General features: G+C 55.0%; 8 protein-coding genes across 8 annotated transcripts; 6 read left to right on the forward strand and 2 right to left on the reverse strand.

Moving 5' to 3' along the window:
• Positions 1 to 2,343: 2,343 nt before the first annotated feature.
• JN550_004140 (uncharacterized protein) lies at positions 2,344 to 3,087 on the forward strand (the record flags this gene model as incomplete). Its single annotated transcript, XM_049315623.1, has 1 exon — positions 2,344 to 3,087. One exon carries the CDS (start codon positions 2,344 to 2,346, stop codon positions 3,085 to 3,087), a length of 744 nt encoding a protein of 247 aa, XP_049173678.1.
• A 668-nt stretch (positions 3,088 to 3,755) lies between these two features.
• JN550_004141 (uncharacterized protein) lies at positions 3,756 to 5,270 on the reverse strand (the record flags this gene model as incomplete). Its single annotated transcript, XM_049315624.1, has 1 exon — positions 3,756 to 5,270. The coding sequence occupies one exon, from the start codon at positions 5,268 to 5,270 to the stop codon at positions 3,756 to 3,758; it is 1,515 nt and encodes a 504-aa protein (XP_049173679.1).
• A 1,606-nt stretch (positions 5,271 to 6,876) lies between these two features.
• Positions 6,877 to 9,110, forward strand: JN550_004142 (uncharacterized protein; the record flags this gene model as incomplete). Its single annotated transcript, XM_049315625.1, has 2 exons — positions 6,877 to 7,016; positions 7,070 to 9,110. The coding sequence occupies 2 exons, from the start codon at positions 6,877 to 6,879 to the stop codon at positions 9,108 to 9,110; spliced, it is 2,181 nt and encodes a 726-aa protein (XP_049173680.1).
• A 640-nt stretch (positions 9,111 to 9,750) lies between these two features.
• On the forward strand, positions 9,751 to 11,511 carry JN550_004143 (uncharacterized protein; the record flags this gene model as incomplete). The annotated part of the gene is made up of 7 exons (XM_049315626.1): positions 9,751 to 9,837; positions 9,902 to 9,970; positions 10,026 to 10,087; positions 10,139 to 10,323; positions 10,371 to 10,972; positions 11,023 to 11,212; positions 11,273 to 11,511. 7 exons carry the CDS (start codon positions 9,751 to 9,753, stop codon positions 11,509 to 11,511), a joined length of 1,434 nt encoding a protein of 477 aa, XP_049173681.1.
• Positions 11,512 to 11,800: 289 nt separating this feature from the next.
• On the reverse strand, positions 11,801 to 12,947 carry JN550_004144 (uncharacterized protein; the record flags this gene model as incomplete). The annotated part of the gene is made up of 4 exons (XM_049315627.1): positions 11,801 to 11,848; positions 11,920 to 12,416; positions 12,479 to 12,571; positions 12,620 to 12,947. 4 exons carry the CDS (start codon positions 12,945 to 12,947, stop codon positions 11,801 to 11,803), a joined length of 966 nt encoding a protein of 321 aa, XP_049173682.1.
• A 603-nt stretch (positions 12,948 to 13,550) lies between these two features.
• JN550_004145 (uncharacterized protein) lies at positions 13,551 to 15,194 on the forward strand (the record flags this gene model as incomplete). Its single annotated transcript, XM_049315628.1, has 2 exons — positions 13,551 to 13,649; positions 13,701 to 15,194. The coding sequence occupies 2 exons, from the start codon at positions 13,551 to 13,553 to the stop codon at positions 15,192 to 15,194; spliced, it is 1,593 nt and encodes a 530-aa protein (XP_049173683.1).
• A 458-nt stretch (positions 15,195 to 15,652) lies between these two features.
• JN550_004146 (uncharacterized protein) lies at positions 15,653 to 16,636 on the forward strand (the record flags this gene model as incomplete). The annotated part of the gene is made up of 2 exons (XM_049315629.1): positions 15,653 to 15,813; positions 15,871 to 16,636. 2 exons carry the CDS (start codon positions 15,653 to 15,655, stop codon positions 16,634 to 16,636), a joined length of 927 nt encoding a protein of 308 aa, XP_049173684.1.
• A 308-nt stretch (positions 16,637 to 16,944) lies between these two features.
• Positions 16,945 to 17,582, forward strand: JN550_004147 (uncharacterized protein; the record flags this gene model as incomplete). Its single annotated transcript, XM_049315630.1, has 2 exons — positions 16,945 to 17,199; positions 17,319 to 17,582. The coding sequence occupies 2 exons, from the start codon at positions 16,945 to 16,947 to the stop codon at positions 17,580 to 17,582; spliced, it is 519 nt and encodes a 172-aa protein (XP_049173685.1).
• Between the last annotated feature and the right edge of the window lie 72 nt (positions 17,583 to 17,654).

The following is a 17,654-nucleotide window of genomic DNA, read 5'->3' on the forward strand; positions in this document are numbered from 1 at the left end:
AAACACCAAGTGCCCACCTTTAACCCCTCCCCCGCGGAGGACGTGTGCCCAAGTTATGGAGGCCTTCCTGGGTCTCCTCTTCCAGTGGAGGAATGAGGGCCTTTACCGAGGGTGGTGGAAATGGACTCGGCTTCCAGGAGTGGCCTGTTTCTATGCTCAGCTAAGCTCATCTCCGAGCCGCGGTACGTCTATGGCATATGCCACGATGTCCTTGTCATTACATTGAATTGCACCGGTAATATGCTGTACAATAGCACTAACGCAATTACTCCCAGTCGGCGCTGAGAACACATGTAATGAGCACATTAGCTGATGGTCCTGTTGATGGGTCCAGATCTTCACTGTGTCGGAGCAGCCGCCATCCGTAAACAAGCTCCTCCTCTCTACTATATGCTCATGCAAGCTTGTATAGCATTAATCCACCAGGGGGATGAATAATAATCCTCATGCGGCGACATGGAATGGCGATCTTCACGATAGGCACTCAAGCTATTGGACTTGGTTTAGATGACTCCAGCTGGTAGCGAATAGTGGTGTTAATTCGAGTATTAGTAAAGTCGGGCCAAATTTTTTTTTCTCAAGCCCTCCTGCCGGTACAGCTAGCGCGTGACGACTCCTGCCAAGCCCGACGGTCTCTTCCGACGACGGCAAAGGCCAAAATAGCGCCCGTCGTCAGCCCGGACGAGAACTCCGAGAAAGCGAGGATAATTTTGGCAGAAAGAATGTGCAGACGGAACCCATTCCATGCAGCCTCGCCCCTTGCGCCGAAGCAGCGAGGCGCCAAGCTAAGCGACAAGGGTACGGTCCGTCCTAGAAGGCTTCTAGAAGGGGGACAATCCCGCATCAGGCAGTCAGATTGTCAGGGTCCTCTGCGACCCAGCAGCCAGCAGCGAGCCCACAAGCCTGAGGGATCTGAACAGAGATCGGGGTACATCCCGACTGGGACCACATGTTGGATCTGGCCTGTGTAGATAGAGATATTGCGATATCCGGGGGGCACAAATCCATCAAGCGCGAGGTCTCCATCCTTGAATCCTGGTTGGAGTCCTGGTGGCCAGGCGTCGGATCCCGAAGCCCGACGTTTTGCTTGCCTCGCAATACCGCGGCTTTGCTTCACGATGCTAGGACGACGTCGAATAATTTTATCGACAGGCTGCAATGCTTGCCCACAAAAAGACCTTACAGCATCGGGATGAACAAGTCCATTTTCTGTATTTTCTCTCATGTGAATAACATGGACATCAAGGGGGAGGCCCGTGAGGGCGCATGAGTACTTTGTTCCTTGGCCTCTCTCACTCACGGCGTTGGTCCACCATTTTCTACAAAAAACTTGGATGTACTGTGACTGATGACATGACTAATGCACCATCGCAAGATGCTTCACGCATCCAAGGCTGGCGTGTAACGATTCTTGCGCCCATGAGCGAGAACGGGTCTACACCCCGGTGGGTGCTTCGGATGAGACTTCCTTCTCGCTGCGACTTGAGTCAAAGTCAGACCGTCTGACTGGATGGCGTCTGCTGCAGTACCATATCTGCACGGCATCTCGCATGTGGCAGAACCTTACATTTGCTCGGGAGTCGAGGCGTCCCGGAATGCGGCGAACATGCACACGTCTGATGGAAAGCTTAAAAGGCATGGTCAGCCCTGAAGTGCGCCAACGCCGGCGGTGGAACTCGAGCAAATGCCGAAGACGCCCTGGACGGCCGACAAAACAACGACCAAACGGCGAGCTGAGGCGGGACAGGACCCTGAAAGCGGCCGGCAGCTGGAGGCTCTCGTTCCTGCAGCTGCCACCGTCGCAGCGCAGCCTCGAGCGCGGGGCGGGAATAATTCGGGCACATCGGGATTTGAACAGCACCAACACGCGACGGCATTATCAGCCCACTGTCGGGCGATGATGTCAACGAACCCCCGACGTCTACATTGCGTAGCTCCTAGAAAATATCGTGGCTATTTGTAAAAAATAAAAAAATAAACTCACTCAGCGTAAGCGACACCGACCTTTGCGAGGCATTTCTGTTATAAAGCAGCAATCTGGCGGGTGCGCGCAACGAAACGCTCTTGCTTGTTCCCTTGCAGCATCATAAAATTCAAGTAGCCTACCAGTGCCCAACAACCACTAAACGCGACGATAAGGCTACCGTCCGTCTGGCATTTGCGAGATATTTCATTCCCCATCATATCATACGCCAACCCACCAGTATCCTAGGATATCAGCGATACAATTGCGACAACATCTCATCTGCAACAACTCACCTCGGATTTCGCATCGCCTGACCAAATCGGCAGCAACCAGAACTTGCCATCAGCTCGGGGACCCGCACATCGCCCACCGCCAACATGAAGGTCGTCTCCAAGGAAGAAGAGCAGGCGCACTACAGCGCCGTCCTCAAGGGCGGCTTCATCGGCGGCTCGCTAGGATTCGGTCTCGGCCTCATCGGCGTGCTCGGCGCGTCGAGGCGGTACCCGGCGTTCCGGGGGCTGACGCTGCCGTTCCGGTCCTTCCTGGTATCGTCGTCGGCCACGTTCGGCGCCATCGTCAACGCCGAGGCCTGGAGCAATGACTTCCACAAGCACAACAACCCTATGAACTTCTACAAGGACGAGGCGACGCGCGCCATGGAGCTGGCCCGCGAGCAGGAGACCCCCATGCAGCGCTTCCAGCAGTGGGGCAAGAACAACCGCTACTCCATCGTCTTCGGCTCCTGGGTCGCCGCCATGGGCGTCGCCGCCGCCATTGTCGGCCGCAACAAGTACCTGTCGACGTCGCAGAAGATCGTCCAGGCCCGTGTCTACGCCCAGGGCCTGACCCTGGCCGTGCTGGTGGCCACGGCCGCCTTCGAGACGGCCGACGCGCGCAAGGGCGAGGGCCGCTGGGAGACCGTCAAGGTCATCGACCCCAACGACCCCGAGCACAAGCAGCTGATCGAGAAGCGCATCCACAAGGAGGAGTACGAGGGCCAGGACCTGTGGAAGGACATGGTCGCCGCCGAGGAGCGCCGGATGAAGGAGCGAGATGCCGCCAAGCAGAACGGCAACGGCGGAAAGAAGAGCGAGAAGCCGGAGGAGAAGCAGGCGCAGTAAACGAGGGAGGAAACGAGAACAGCGGGCGTTTTTTTGGTTGTAGAAAAGTTCGGAGCTTAGGTCCGGTACTGAATTGCATCCCATGGTTTGCGTCCGGAGTTGGGGGGGGGGGGCATTGGGTCAGCATTCTGAATTTCGCGCTTGGAAGACTATTGTACCAACACATCTTTGGCGTCTGCTCTTAAGAAGAGAGTGTGTGCTTCTACATAACACAAGGGTTGGACATAGAGAAGGGCAAACAGCACTCGCAAAACCGGTGTGGTTGTAATAGCAATAGAGACAAAGTACAAAAAAAATCATCATATACACACATCGCTATGTACGATACCTTCTAGAAAGGGGATTCCGCAAATGTCATACATCATTCCGGCTGATCTCCGCTGTCCCCCATGATAACCATTCAAAAGCAAGTTAACACCTAATCTCTTTTCCAGATGCCCATCCAAACTGACCACGCGTTGCTCTCCGTCGCCCTGCGATGTGGGACCAAATCAGGCCTCATAACCTTTCTCTAGTGTCCCTCGCTGTCTCTCTCTCACTCTGTCTGGTATGTTGGTATATCGTGGCAGATCCATACAAAAAAGCCGTACATTTTGCCAAGGCTCGGCCTACTTCTTCTATATCTCGCTCGCTCGCTCGCTTTTCTGAAGAGCAGCAACAAAGTGAACTCAAACCTCGATCGTAAAGTGGCTGATCTGCGAGTAATACGAATGGACGGCTAGCTCCAGCAGCCAGACATCGCTGAAGACCTCGCCGCCGTCGAACCCGCCTATCATGATCAGCCGGCTATCGTACAGCACCGTGCCGTGGTAGCCGCGACCGCTGGGCGGGAGCCCGTAGACCTTGCGCTTGTCCCAGGTCATGGTGACCAGGTTGAGCAGCAGCACGTCGTTGGAGTAGTCGTTGCCGTCATGGCCGCCGACGACGAAGAGGTACGAGCCCACGATGGTCGACGTGTGCGACAGCCGCCGGAACGTGATCGGTATCGTGACCGCCTTCCACACCTGCGTATCCACGTCGTACACCCAGACGTCGTTGAAGCACTCGCCGCCGTCCGAGCCGCCGTAGATGATCAGCTTGCTGCCCACCATGTTCGCCGTGTGATAACCCCTCGCCTTGGGCTTGTTGTCCCGACCGGGGCTGCCCGACGAAGGGCCCGAAACCAGCTTCCAGCTCATCTTATTCGTGTCCGCGACATCGAGCCTCCACACATCATTCAACGCCCGGACGCCATCCCCGCCGCCAAACACGTAGATCCCGTTCTTGTATAGGCACGCCGTGTGCGCCCTGCGGGCGCTCGGGATCTTGTCGCCCACGACCCGGGGCCGGTGCCACCGGAAGTTGACCGTGTCGAGGACATAGATGTCGTTGTAGTAGGCGGGGCCGTCGCCGCCGCCAAAGACCACCAGCTTCTTGCCGACGGCGGTGCACGTCATGGCGCGCAGGGGCACCGGGATGTCGCCGACGACCTGCGGACTGCTCCAGTGGAACGAGTCGGCGTCGAGGACGTACAGCTCGTTGAAGCAGGCGCGCGAGTCGCAGCCCCCGAAGACGAAGACGTTGCTCCCCACCAGCGTCATGGTGTGCGCGCGCAGCGGCGTGTGTGAGGCGCCCGACACTGGCGCCAGCGACCAGTACATGCCGGAGGAGGGCGCCGCCGGCACGTCCGGGGCCGTCTTGGGATCCTGGAGCGGGGGGAAGGGTACGAAAGCTCCGCGCGGCTTTGGCGCGGCGCTGGTCTTGCGGGCGGCGGTTGGTGACGACGAGATGGATGTGGAGGATGGCTTCCCGGCTATCGCGGAGGTCGAACGCATCGGGGGTGGCCGCTTCCCTTCGGCGCCGTCTGTGGAGGAGCTCTGGCCGACCGTGTTCCGTGACCCGTCGCCATCGCCGTTGGATATCGGCTTGACCGAGGGTGGCGGCTGCGAGGGCGGATGGGTGGTGTATGCGCTCTTAGTTGCCACGGACTGCGAGCGCTGTCGTATCGAGGACTCGGAGGCTTTCCGCCTGCTGTGGCTCTGGCTCTTGGACGAGAGGTGGCCCGGTGTATGGCTGCGTATGGGGAGGGCGCGGTCGAGAGACTCGTCGTGCATGCGCTCGTCGGTTGGCGAGGGCAATTGGATCTTCTGGGACCGCACCGTCTTGGTCTTGGAGGACGAGGATGAACGGGAGTTATCAGCCATGGCTGTCGTCGTCGTCGTCGTCGTCGTCGTGGTTGTCGAATCGCGTGAGGGGCAGTGATTTCATTCTAGGTAGGACGTGCGCCCCCCTCGTGTTAGATCCGGTGTCGCCCTGGGGACCTGTATGCAGTCCGCTGCTCGAGATCAGATCAGATCAGATCTAAGTGGGGGAAAGGCGCGAATGTATCTCTCGGGCCAGGTCAGCCGTTCTGTTGACGCAGTGCGGTTGACGTAGAGAGACGGGGCGTGCTTCTTGCAGACTGCGGGTGTGCTTTGCCACGCCGCTGAGTACGGCGCCCAGGTACGGGTGGAACGACGCTCCGTGAGCCTGCAGGGGAGCAGAGCAGATGCAGCAGAGCACTCAGCGCGCGTTCCCAACGACCAGCGAGTCGGGATTGCAAGGGCGCAGCAGCATTGAAAGGGCAACGGATGGCCTGACGGATTCCGTTTCCTGCCCGCGTGCTTCTGGACTGGTGCGGGATGGGAGGGAGGGATGCGGATAGACCAACACACAACAAGTGTCCACGGGAAGCGAATCAACGGCCGTCCAGACCGTCGACCCCCCTCTAAAGCCGTCCTAGCGGGCCCCTTAGCTGGCGTCAGCCTTCGGGTGCATTGCCCTGACTGTAGAGCCGGAACCCCTGCATTAGGACCTGGGCGCACGCTGGAACTGGACGCTGGGGCTGGCTGAACTCCCGTCGCAGCCCCGGGCTGCCGGGTTGTATTGCAGCGTGGCATTGTCCAGCTTGAGTAACTACCTGAGCTACTTGGCCATCGGCACCAGTATAGGGCCTCTATTCGGTCGGCGTGTCCGGAGGGGAAGAATGGACTTTACCCACAGCCTTTGGCTGCGCTGTATCTTACCAACCACCCTCGTCCCGCGGTCCTCTGCTGGTAGGGCTGTATTTCAAACGGGTCACCCGTTCTGTGGAGTCGATTTGGATTCACTTTGTGCCTACACTAGGTACGCCAGCCAGCTGCTGCATTTGCATAGCTCAGGTATAGACCGAGCCGCAAAACATGATTTGTGCTTGCGCTATGCGCTGTGCGCGCCTGTATCTATGAAGTTTCCTATGTCGTGATGGAGCAGGTAAATGTGCGCAGGGGCATTACATTGACATGACCTACCTCGTCTATACTCTCGGCCTTTCTATACAACATCTACTGCCAGACCCCCGGTCGTTCCAACCCCCAGTCGGCGGGATCAGTTTGAGACTGTACAGGCATGTGCATACATTCCTGCATAAGCTGCCTAACTAGGCGGTCAAGTACCTGGGTACCTGCAGTTGCTTGCTAGTAAGCATGTAACGATCATAGGTCTATACGTTTGCTCGTTCCATCAACGTACTATTAGGTCTCTGCAGTATACTCTGTCGAAACCGCAGTTTGGAAAGTCACAAGAGAGGTGTGCATCCGTGCTACTTGTATGTACTAAACCCATGCACGACTATTCGGGTCGGGGCGATGAGTTAGCAGCTACTAAACTTGCCCCACCACCTTTTTTCTTGGTGCCAAAAATTTATTCAACTCCCATCAACTGGGTCGCCTGCCCAATTCCGCCCTCCGCTGACTGTGCAACTACTTCAGCACATCACCACACGAGCAAATCATGGCTGGAAACGACGGTCTCGGCGAGCCGGCTGCCAAGCGGGTGAAGGTGTCTGACGACGTACCGAACGGCCAGGCAGAGGGCAACGCCCCCCCTGCAGCCGCCGAACGTGTGCGCGGCATGGCCTCCATCAAGCCCGAGTAAGGCCGAATGCCTGCTTTCGGGTCTGACTGTTCCACTGATTTTGAAATAGATATCGCATCACCGTCTCTGGTATGAAAGCAGAGAAGGCAGCCGTTGACGATGACGCGGCTGAGGCGTCCATTGCCACAGACAACCCCGTCAATGGCAGGTCAGATTCTCGGGGTGATGCTCGAGATGCGCGGGATGCGCGGGATGCGCGAGGTGATCGTGGGAGGGATCGAAAGGGAAAGGGTCGCCAAAAGCAGAGTGGCCAGAACAAGGCCCGAGAGTACGGTTACTTCTCGGATTCTATCAAGCTCTGCAACAGCCGCGCCTTCACCAACGAATTTTCCCCCAGGGAATGCAGATACGGAGACAGATGCAACTTGTCGCACGATTTACGCAAGTACCTCGCCGAAGGTCGGCGAGAGGACTGCGAAACCTTTGCTGGCCGGTGCCCAGTCTTCGAGGCCCACGCAAAATGCCCTGCAGGCTGGAAATGCCGTTTTGTCAAGAGCCATTCCAAGGAGATCGAGCATGAGGATGGTCGTAAGGAACTCGTTTTGGAGGGCGCTTCGGACCCTGCGACCAGCATGGGCGAGGATGATGACCAGCGGCCTGGCATTGTCAACGTAGCCAATAACGACCAGAAATGGGGGCTGGCAAAGAAGAAGGTTCCGTTGGAGATGTCTGAAAAGTATATCGGATGGCTCAACAGGGAGACAGACCTCTCGCGGGCTTTTTCCAACAAGAAATCAAGCTATGCGGCCGATCCAGAGGCCGGCCAGGCTGCACGTGAGGAGCTGCGAGCACAATTTGTCGATCCGCCGTTCCAGCCGTCTGAGAAGCGCAAAATCTACTTTGGACGAGAGACGCCTGTTCTGGCCCCCCTCACCACACAGGGCAACCTACCGTTCCGCAGGTTGTGTGTCGAGCTTGGCGCCCAGGTTACGTACAGTGAGATGGCTCTTGCTATGCCCATGGTCCAGGGAAACAAGAGTGATTGGGCTTTGATGAAGGCACACGAGACTGAGATCACGCCGCCTCGATTCGCACCGTCCAACCCCGACAGCGTGGTGAAGGTTTATGACAACGCCAAGGACCTGAAGTTTGGTGCCCAAATCGCTGGCAACCAGCCATGGGTTGCCATCAAGGCTACCGAGGCCCTGACTCGCTTTCTTCCGCACCTACGTGTGGTGGATCTTAACTGTGGCTGCCCCATTGATATGGTCTTCAACTCAGGCGCCGGAAGCGCTCTGTTGGACGCGCATAGTAAGATGGAGCGCATGATCAGAGGCATGAACGTCGTATCTGGCGAGGTGCCCATCACCGCGAAGATTCGGATGGGAGTGAGGGACAACAAACCCAATGCTCTCAAGTTGGTTGAAAGGCTTGCTCTGGGCGACGAAGATCAACGGGATAGGCTCGGTGCGCCAGGGTGTGCCGCTGTCACTCTGCACGGACGAAGCCGGCAGCAGCGCTACACAAGAAGCGCCAACTGGTCGTACATCGCCGAATGTGCCACCCTGATTCAGTCATACAACCAGAAGAAGGATGACATCACCGACACGGCCAAGGAGCCGGATGCCAATACTCAGGCGAACGGCGGAAACATGTACTTCATCGGTAACGGTGACTGCTACTCACATGTAGACTACTTTGACCATGTCGACAACGCCAAGGTCGATTCGGTCATGATAGCACGGGGAGCCATGATCAAGCCGTGGATCTTCGAGGAGATTGAGAAGGGACAATACCTCGACAAGTCAGCCAGCGAACGACTTGGATATGTCGAGAAGTTCTGCCGCTATGGTCTGGAAAACTGGGGATCAGACGAGCTAGGAATTGGCTTCACAAGGAGGTTCCTGCTCGAGTGGCTCAGCTTCACCCACCGATACGTCCCCATTGGTATCTTGGAACACCTACCACCAAGTCTTCAAGATCGCCCGCCCGCCTATCGTGGGCGCAACGACCTGGAGACGCTTCTGGCAAGCGATAACTACATGGACTGGATCAAGATCAGCGAAATGTTCCTGGGTCCCGCGCACCCTGGCTTCAAGTTTCAGCCAAAGCACAAGTCAAACAGCTACGAAATAGAGGCAGAGGGATAGAGTGGTTAATGGCAATGAGAAGTGTATTCCCCCCTAGGCCGCTAGGGCTCGGGCACCAGGTTTGTTTTCATTGAAACCAATAGGCATGTGTTATACGCAACCTGGTCAATCAGTGAGACAGCTACATTCATTCCATTTATACTAAAGGAACTATACCCTATCTGAACCGAAGTAGGGATCTTGAGTAAAATATACAAGAGATATCCAAATATAAATGAGCATGTCTCAGTCTCGCAACCCTGGAGTGACAAGGAGCTAAGCGAATGTGCTTTTCGAAGCCACTGAGCTTGCCAGCAGTTCGTGCTTGCAAGCCGTACTTTCTGATTGGCAATCGTCACCGCAACAGTATGCAGGTGTGGGCACTATACCGCTTGCGGGCCGTGCTGACCATTACCCAGGCCTGAACATGAGTGAGGTCCAATGAGCTTCACAGGTTTGTATGCAAGTTCGGATTCACCATACCTTACGAGATAAGAGCCGCATCGGTGCAAATGAGGAGAAAATCCTCCGTTGCGCCCTCATATATTCAGCGGTTTGTGTTGGGTAATGCTGACCGCCAAAAGTTCAATGCTCATCCTCAATAAGCAGTAATTGTCATTATTCTTAGAAGGCGGCAAGCACGCACAACGGCAGTGCCAACATGGACGAGTGTTTGTTTGCGCAGCAGTTGAATTACCTTCGCTATATACCCGAGGCTACCAGTTACCTAGAAATTTTAAACTACTCTGTAGGTTTGTACGTTTTATGTAGTACACTCGCTGGTCACTTACATAGATATCCATCACTTCCAGGACGTAGAGCAGAACACGTACAAGGCCCCCGACGCCTCCAACGACTTCGATCAGTACCTTGATAGAAGAGTAAGCCAAGAGAGCCTTATCATCCCTAGAGCGCAGTCTGAGAACCTGGAAATAGGGAGTTTTCAGACCGCCAGAACTGCCTGAGGGCGTATTGCTTACAAGTGGTCTCCGTTTGGTGTAATGTCAACCCAGGCCTGATGCCCGCCCGGCTCTAACCACCCCAATCAGACTGCATAAGCTAGCAACAGACTCGAATACCCTTGCACCGAATGCAATATCGCTCTCTCGGGAGGACTTTGAGAAGATGGTCCGAAAGCTGAGGTTGCCACTTCGATATATCGAAACATCTACAGTCGTTGGTCCGTTCTTCTGGTGGACCTACGATGACGACGATGTGGATGATACAGTTCTCCGTAGGTGCACTCTAGTCAATTGCATTTATATCGAACTGACGCCACAGAAATTGTTTTTCGAAAGTCCGATGTGTCACAAAATGGCAATACGAGGGGGTGGGAGATGGTGCTCTCCTACTCCTTCCGTTCCAAAATCACCTCGGGATACGTCAAGGGGGCTGAAAATGCTGAGATTGAGGATATCATTAACCAGTTATGGGCTTCCAGAGCACAGATATCGCATCCACTCCTACTGCCTCTTATGTTCATCAGCCGCGAGCTGGCATCCAAAAACGACATGACACAAAGGACAGCCCGGGAGCAGCTTCGTAGGCTCGAAAATGTCCTGGTCGGCCGTTACAAGATGAATCCAGCCCAGGGGCATGAGATTCCCGATTATATAACGATGGCCCATATCAAGAAGACGTTGTTCAAGTGTCTGGGCGAAGTCCTGTGGAAGCGGCCACAAGCATGGCAGAACGTCGTTCAGAGGATGCGGAAGGCTAGTGAGTGCTTTTGGGACAATCTTCCCGATGCTGCTGAGCCTGCCGAGATGAAGAAGCTCCAGCGAATGGTTCGGAGTCGATTCGACTTCCTCGAGGCCAAGCTAGAGGGCCTCGAGCACTACGCTCATGTGTCATGGGCGCGGCTTGAGATACAGCGTGGCGAGGTATGCTTATCTCCTGATATTGGATAGTTCGTACGTTAATGCCAGATCAGATGCACAACATCATCGCTCAAGTTGAGTCGCGCATCAACGCCGACATTGCTCGACAGTCTCACTTGTTGGCCAATGCTAGTAAGCGCGAGAGCACATCCATGAAGACGCTAGCCATACTAGGATCTGTTTTCTTGCCTCCCACATTCCTGTCGTCCATGTTTAGCATGCCGTTCTTCAAATTCGATGATGGTAGGTGATGCTGTGTGCTCCTCTGGCCCTCCATCGAGCAAAGGTCTAACTCAGGTCCAGATATGAGTGGCTCGGTGTCCCGGAGTTTGTGGATTTATTTCGTCGTTGCAGTCCCGCTGACCTTCATTATTGTCGGACTTTGGTGGATCAAGGACAGACGTACCCAGCCTGAGATCAAGGAGGACCGTGATGCAGAAGAGCAACGATTGGACGACATCGAGGCTCGTGTAATTGACAGGCTGAGGAGAACTACCAATACCAGAGTTGGCACAGGCTTAACTGGTCATAGGGCTACTTAGCATTTTGGCAGCTCCAGGGTCCTTGGTTCCCAGATGCTGTTTAGTGTATGCAATCGCGATATGTGCAGATACTATTTGGGGATCTGGAGGCTACTGCTTATTGTTCAAGCCGGCGCCTTGAATTTAAATAGCGTGATACTGAAAGGTTCTTGTCTTGCCTTACTCCAACAATAATCCTTAGTGAAGTGAGAAATTCAGTTTACAAGATCAAAAATTTCTATCTGTCTTCTATATTTGAGGGCCTATGCATTCGCTTCTATGCACCATAATGGATTACTGATCACCGAATTTACAAGATAGCGACCGCGTTCCCAGGCGATGCCACTCCTTCTGGTATCTATGCATGGTCAGTATTCAAGCAGATTGGAACAAAAGGTATAAACAGACCCTCAACGGCAACGAACATACGAAAAACGTCCATCTGCCCCTCTGCCGGCATGCCTCCGCTAGGGCTTCTAGGTCGAACATCTCTCCAAGGGGTAAGCCCCAGCCCGCGAGACACCACTGGTGGATGCTCACGTCAGGGTCATTATACGGCCCCGTTGCCGGGCCCCTCTCGAAGCTGGGCGAGTCCGACGCGATGGCCGCGAATTCGTTCTCCCACAGCCACCGGAGCGAGTCCCGCGTTGCCTCAAGCCCGAGCAAGCCGCCGGGCTGTCTGTTGGGAAAGGCGGCCTGCTCAGCTGCCGACAGCTCGTTATAGCGCGCAGTGAAGCCGACGCGGATGAACAATATGTCCCCAGACTTGAATGAAACACCGTTTTCCTCAGCCACCGACTTCAAGTGATCGACTTCAACGGCGCCTGTTGTAAAAGGCGATCGGTTGATGTCGTTCTTCTGCGCCCACGAGTACCAGTCAAGGAGCACGCCACGCCCTATGATTCCCGCCTTTTTCTGTGCCCAAGCTACAAGTGTAGTGTTGTCAGTGAGGAGGATACCTGGCCGTTTTAGAGAAGACGGTGCTCACCGTCGATGCCAAGCCTGGTGGATCCTGCTTTAAAGTCCTCTTGTTTGTGGCCCATGAAGAACTGTTTCGTACTCTGATAACCTGGCATCCTCACTGTGTAAGCGATGTATCAAGCCTCAAGAAACAGCAGCATCAACCCACCATAATGCCGAAACCCGTCCCACTGGGTGCTGCTCTGGGTATTTATGTTGATAGCGTCATCATTCATAGCCATCGGGGCCTTATTCAATACCTTGTGCTCGAATCTCTGACGCTGAAACGTGGGAAATGCAGGCTTGTCCAAAGGCCAGTCCAGACGAATTCTCAGGCCTTCTTTGATTTCTTGGGCAGCGGCCGCGGTCGTCTCTGGTGTGAGTAGGTTAAGCATACCCAGCTCGTCATCGGGGCCCCATAAACCCCAGGCGTTCCCGGGAGGGCCTTGCTTATCGAGGGGCAGCTCTTCGAAGGGCGGTAACCTCTTCAACGCCATTTCAACAGTCCCAAAATATTTAAATGGCCTGGTTTGCCGTCCTGTTGTTGTAATATGACACCCTCTTTGTTGACCAGTTTTGAGTATATGAGACACGAGCCTCCATTCAAATCTTGTGAAGGGAACAGTAGACCCGTCGGATGCAGTAGCCGAATACCCTAGGTCTGGAATGTCTGTCTCTAGTTAGGCAGTGTATGTAACCCTATTGGCGTAAGTTATAAACGGGCATCCCAGGAAATGTGCTCTCGTGATTGATGACAACGGTTAAAAGGTGATCAAGCGAGGATAATCACTTAGCCGGACCATGGGGAAGGTGGAGAAAACTACACCCAATACTGCTATAGCTCCCCGCAGATTAGGGCCCTCCCCATCCGGGGACCCCAAAGTGACAAGCATAGGCTTGTACAGCCATGTGTTGAAGTAGGGATTCTGGGGATCATCGTTTTCCTTGTGATCCAAGCGCTTGACTGTCGGAACGAGGGCCGATCGCAACGGCATCTCATTCCCGTTAGTATACTTAGCACTGGAGCATACATAGAGTCCGATCTTTCGTCCCTATTACCCTCCTGAGGTCATGATATGTTCAAACGTCTTGAAATTATCATGCATAGCATCTTCAAACTAAAGGAACACCCTGGCCAGGAAGCCCCTCAGGAGATTTACGGCTACCGGCCGTATCTTCTCGCTTTCTCGGCGTCTTGGGTACGCTCTCTTGCCTAATAAACACGAGCTGTGTTTACTGACTTTTACAAGGCCTCTGCAATGTATGGATATGACTCCGCATTCATCGGTGGCACTTTGAGCCTACCATCATTCCAAGCCACCTTCGGGCTTGCCGAAGCAACCAACAAGCAGAAGGCCGACCTATCTTCAAATATCGTCTCGACCTTCCAAGCAGGGGCATTCTTCGGTTGCGCCTTGGGTTTCTTCCTCGCCGAAAAGTTCGGGCGGAAGAAGTCCATGATCGCATCCGCCTTTATATTTATACTAGGTGCAATCTTGCAAATGGTTGGCCGCCTGGATCTATTGTACGCAGGCCGTGTTTTCACAGGCTGGGGAGTTGGTGCCTCAGCCATGGTCCTCCCCATCTACGTCTCAGAATGCTCGCCAGCACTCATTCGCGGACGGCTTGTGGGCGTGTTCGAGATCATGCTCCAGGTCGCCCTGGTCTTTGGCTTTTGGGTTAATTACGGCGTGAACCAGAACGTCCCAGGTTCGGACCCGAAGCAATGGCATATCCCAGTCGCGATACAGTTCGTTCCCGCTGGAGCCCTCATTATGTCTCTCCTACCTATGATCGAAAGCCCCCGCTGGCTAGCTTCCAAGGGCAAGATGCAGCAAGCTGCCAATGCTCTCTCGTGGGTCCGCAATCTGCCCGAGGACCACCCGTACCTGTTGCAAGAGCTGGCGCAGATAGAGAACGCTGTGGACCATGAGCTGGGTTCCACGGGCGGGAGTCGCAGCTGGGCGCAGATATATAGAGAAATGCTACAAAAGGGGATTCGGAACCGCATCGTGATCGCCTGCGGCCTAGTCGTTTTTCAGAATTTTACTGGAATTAACGCAGTCAACTACTACTCGCCCACGATATTCAAGTCTATCGGTGTCACAGGGACATCAGCCGGGCTTCTAGGCACAGGCGTCTTCGGCATAGTGAAAATGGTGGCTACCGTCTTGTACGCAGGCTTCCTCGTGGACAAGTGCGGCCGACGACCACTGTTGCTTGTCGGAGGTGCATTTGCCGGATTTGCAATGTTCTACCTCGCGGTCTACTCCAAGGTCAGCGGTTCGTTTGTGGCCACTCCTCCGCAGGATGCCGGGGCTAGGTGTGCCATCGCCATGGTATACCTTTACGCCTTCTTCTACGGGTTCTCTTGGAATGGCATACCGTGGCTGTTCACCTCGGAGGTTCTTCCTACACGAGTGCGGACCCTTGGCATGACGTTCTGCATTTGTATCCAGTGGCTTACTCAGTTCATCGTCGTATATTCTCTTCCCCACATGGTCATCGGCATGACATATGGTACGTTCCTCTTCTTTGGATGCTGTACGGTTCTGGCTGTGTTGTTTGCGTGGTTGTTCGTCCCCGAAACAAAGGCGGTTGAGCTAGAAGCAATGGACCTTCTGTTTGGCCCAGACGTCTCGATCCTCGCCTGGGAAGCCAGGGAGAGTTACGAAAAGACTGTTCGTGCAAGAGCAAGTGTACTGGGCGAGAAACAAGACGTGGATCATCATGAGACAGTGTAAGTCGAATTCAAGATGGTTCAAGGTGGAGGGCGTACTATAAACCATCCCTGGGAAAATAACATACCGTGTAATCAAGCAATTACATTACCACTGATCGATGACTTCTCGTCTCGTGGCATATAACACGAAGCCGGCCTGTATTTCGCTCCATGAGACGCCTGTGTGCTTGCCATCATGATGCAAGCAACCTGGAAGTGTTATTTGAGACTCGCATTAGCGCGACCCACGCTGTCGCATACCCCGCCAACTGCTGGGACCGCCGTACCTGTAGCTCCTTACTGTAGCTCACTCAGACTCGGGGAGCAACTCATGAGGGGCAGCCCGACTCGGCCGTTTATGATACCCAGCCGAACGTCCACATCATACGAGCCGTCTTCAGCTTGGTTTGTTCTCGGGCGTTCAACACAAAAACACAGAAACCGCAGGAATACTTTTACACCCACACACAGAGCTGAAAGATGGCCTTGAAAGGGACCCGGGAGGCCAGCCATGCCGATAGCTGGTACGTGGGTGACCCGGGCCAGCTGAACAAGGAGCTCGATGGTTATCTGGCCACCGTTCCCAGCTCGATCAACGAGAGCAGCCTTCCCATCCCGGGCGCAAAGGTCGTCATCGCGCCGTAAGCATTGCCCTCCCCATGTCTGGATGTGCCTGTTCCCAACTGATGTCCTCAAAGGCATGCAGGGTATTCCTACTCTGGTGAGTGTGCCGCTTGGGCGTACAAGTGCCTCGATTTGCGCAAGGCGAAGCGCGTCTTCGTCCTCGGCCCCTCGCACACCTATTATCTCCGTGGCTGCGCTCTCACCAAATTTGCAAAGTACGAAACACCATTTGGCGACCTCACAGTCGACAGTGCGGTGATCCAGGAGCTGCGGGATAGCGGCAAGTTCGCAGACATTCCCTCCGATAAGGATGTACGGGAACACTCGTTGGAGATGCATCTACCCTATGTCTACAAACGCCTGGAACAGACGTTCACCTCCATGGCCGACTTTCCCACTATTGTACCCATCCTGATTGGAGACAATAATGGCCCTCAAGAGAAGGAGTTCGGCAAGCTCTTGGCGCCTTACCTGGCTGACCCCGAGACCGCCTTTGTGGTGAGCTCGGACTTCTGCCACTGGGGATATCGCTTCGACTATAGACCATTCACCAAGGGATCACCTATCCATGAGCACATCAAGGACATTGATCACCAAGCCATGGATGCGATCGAGGGAGGCAAGCACGACGACTTTGTTGCAAATCTAGCCCGCACAAAGAACACTGTGTGCGGACGCCACCCCATAGGTGTCACCATGGCTGCACTGGAGGTCCTAGCGAAGGATAACTCAGAGGAAGCGAAGAACCGCTTCAAGTTTGTGCAGTACCAACGCAGCGATCTGGTTCAAGATATGGGTGGCTCAAGTGTGAGCTATGCCGCAGCCTATGCCATTGTCTGATGAGGTCGGTGCGAGTTGTGTGGTGAACCTCATGCCCTACGCCTCTATAGATGATGAAAAGATGATTGTTCACCAACAAGATATATATGACTCCGTGAACTTATAGAAGTGGGAAGTTGACAACCGTGGTTGGGACTTATACCGTAAGTCAACTGTCTGAGGGCCAACCCAATCCTCGGAAGGTTCAAATGTTAGTGGGGTAGGTCGGATCCGCCCCCTGGGCATACTAACGGAACGACCGGCGCTGGTCAACCTCACCCGGTCTCTCTGTCACGCCTCTAGCCCGAGTTGCACAACAGATCAAACAAATGAGCCCGGAGGAGACAGAAAGGTCTCACGACGAGCAATCCCCCCTTCTCCCATCCGCCGCTGGCCCGTCACCCAAGCCAGCGCCCGCCGACTCCTCACCAACTCCGTCACAACTCAGGACCATGGCCATCCTCTCGACCCTTGCCGCCATCTACGGCGGCACCGCCGTGGCACTTGGTGCTTTCGGCGCCCACGGACTCAAGAAGCGCATCGCAGACCCCCAGCGCATCCAAAACTGGGGCACTGCCGCTCAGGTATGCAAGCTGCTCATTGACTCCGTCATCTCCTATTCGTGGCAGCCGCCCCCAGGCCCGCTACCCATTGTCCGCCTCTCCTTGCACGAGGAACATGTCGCTGACTGGCGGCATTCTAGTACCAACTCGTCCACTCCGTCGCCACGCTAGTCGTTGCGTCGCTGGCACCTCAGGCGCGGGCTCACAAATGGGCGGGCGGACTGTTCATCGCGGGCATGACCATGTTCAGCGGGAGCATCTACCTCCTGACCATTGACCCCCAGAGATTCAAGGCCATGGGCCCTGTGACGCCCCTTGGTGGACTGTGCTTCATTGCCGGCTGGACGGCGCTGGCTATCGGCAGCAGAGGCCGGGTGGGACTGGGCACGCTGAGTGGTCGTTAAGTCGGCCAACGAAGAGGCGCGAATTGCCGGTATTGAAATGGCTTTAAGTGCTCCTGATGCCGGTGTATGTGT

Source organism: Neoarthrinium moseri (genome assembly GCF_022829205.1).
Source record: "Neoarthrinium moseri strain CBS 164.80 chromosome Unknown scaffold11_Wmoseri_CBS_16480, whole genome shotgun sequence".
Taxonomy (NCBI): Eukaryota; Fungi; Ascomycota; class Sordariomycetes; order Amphisphaeriales; family Apiosporaceae; genus Neoarthrinium; species Neoarthrinium moseri.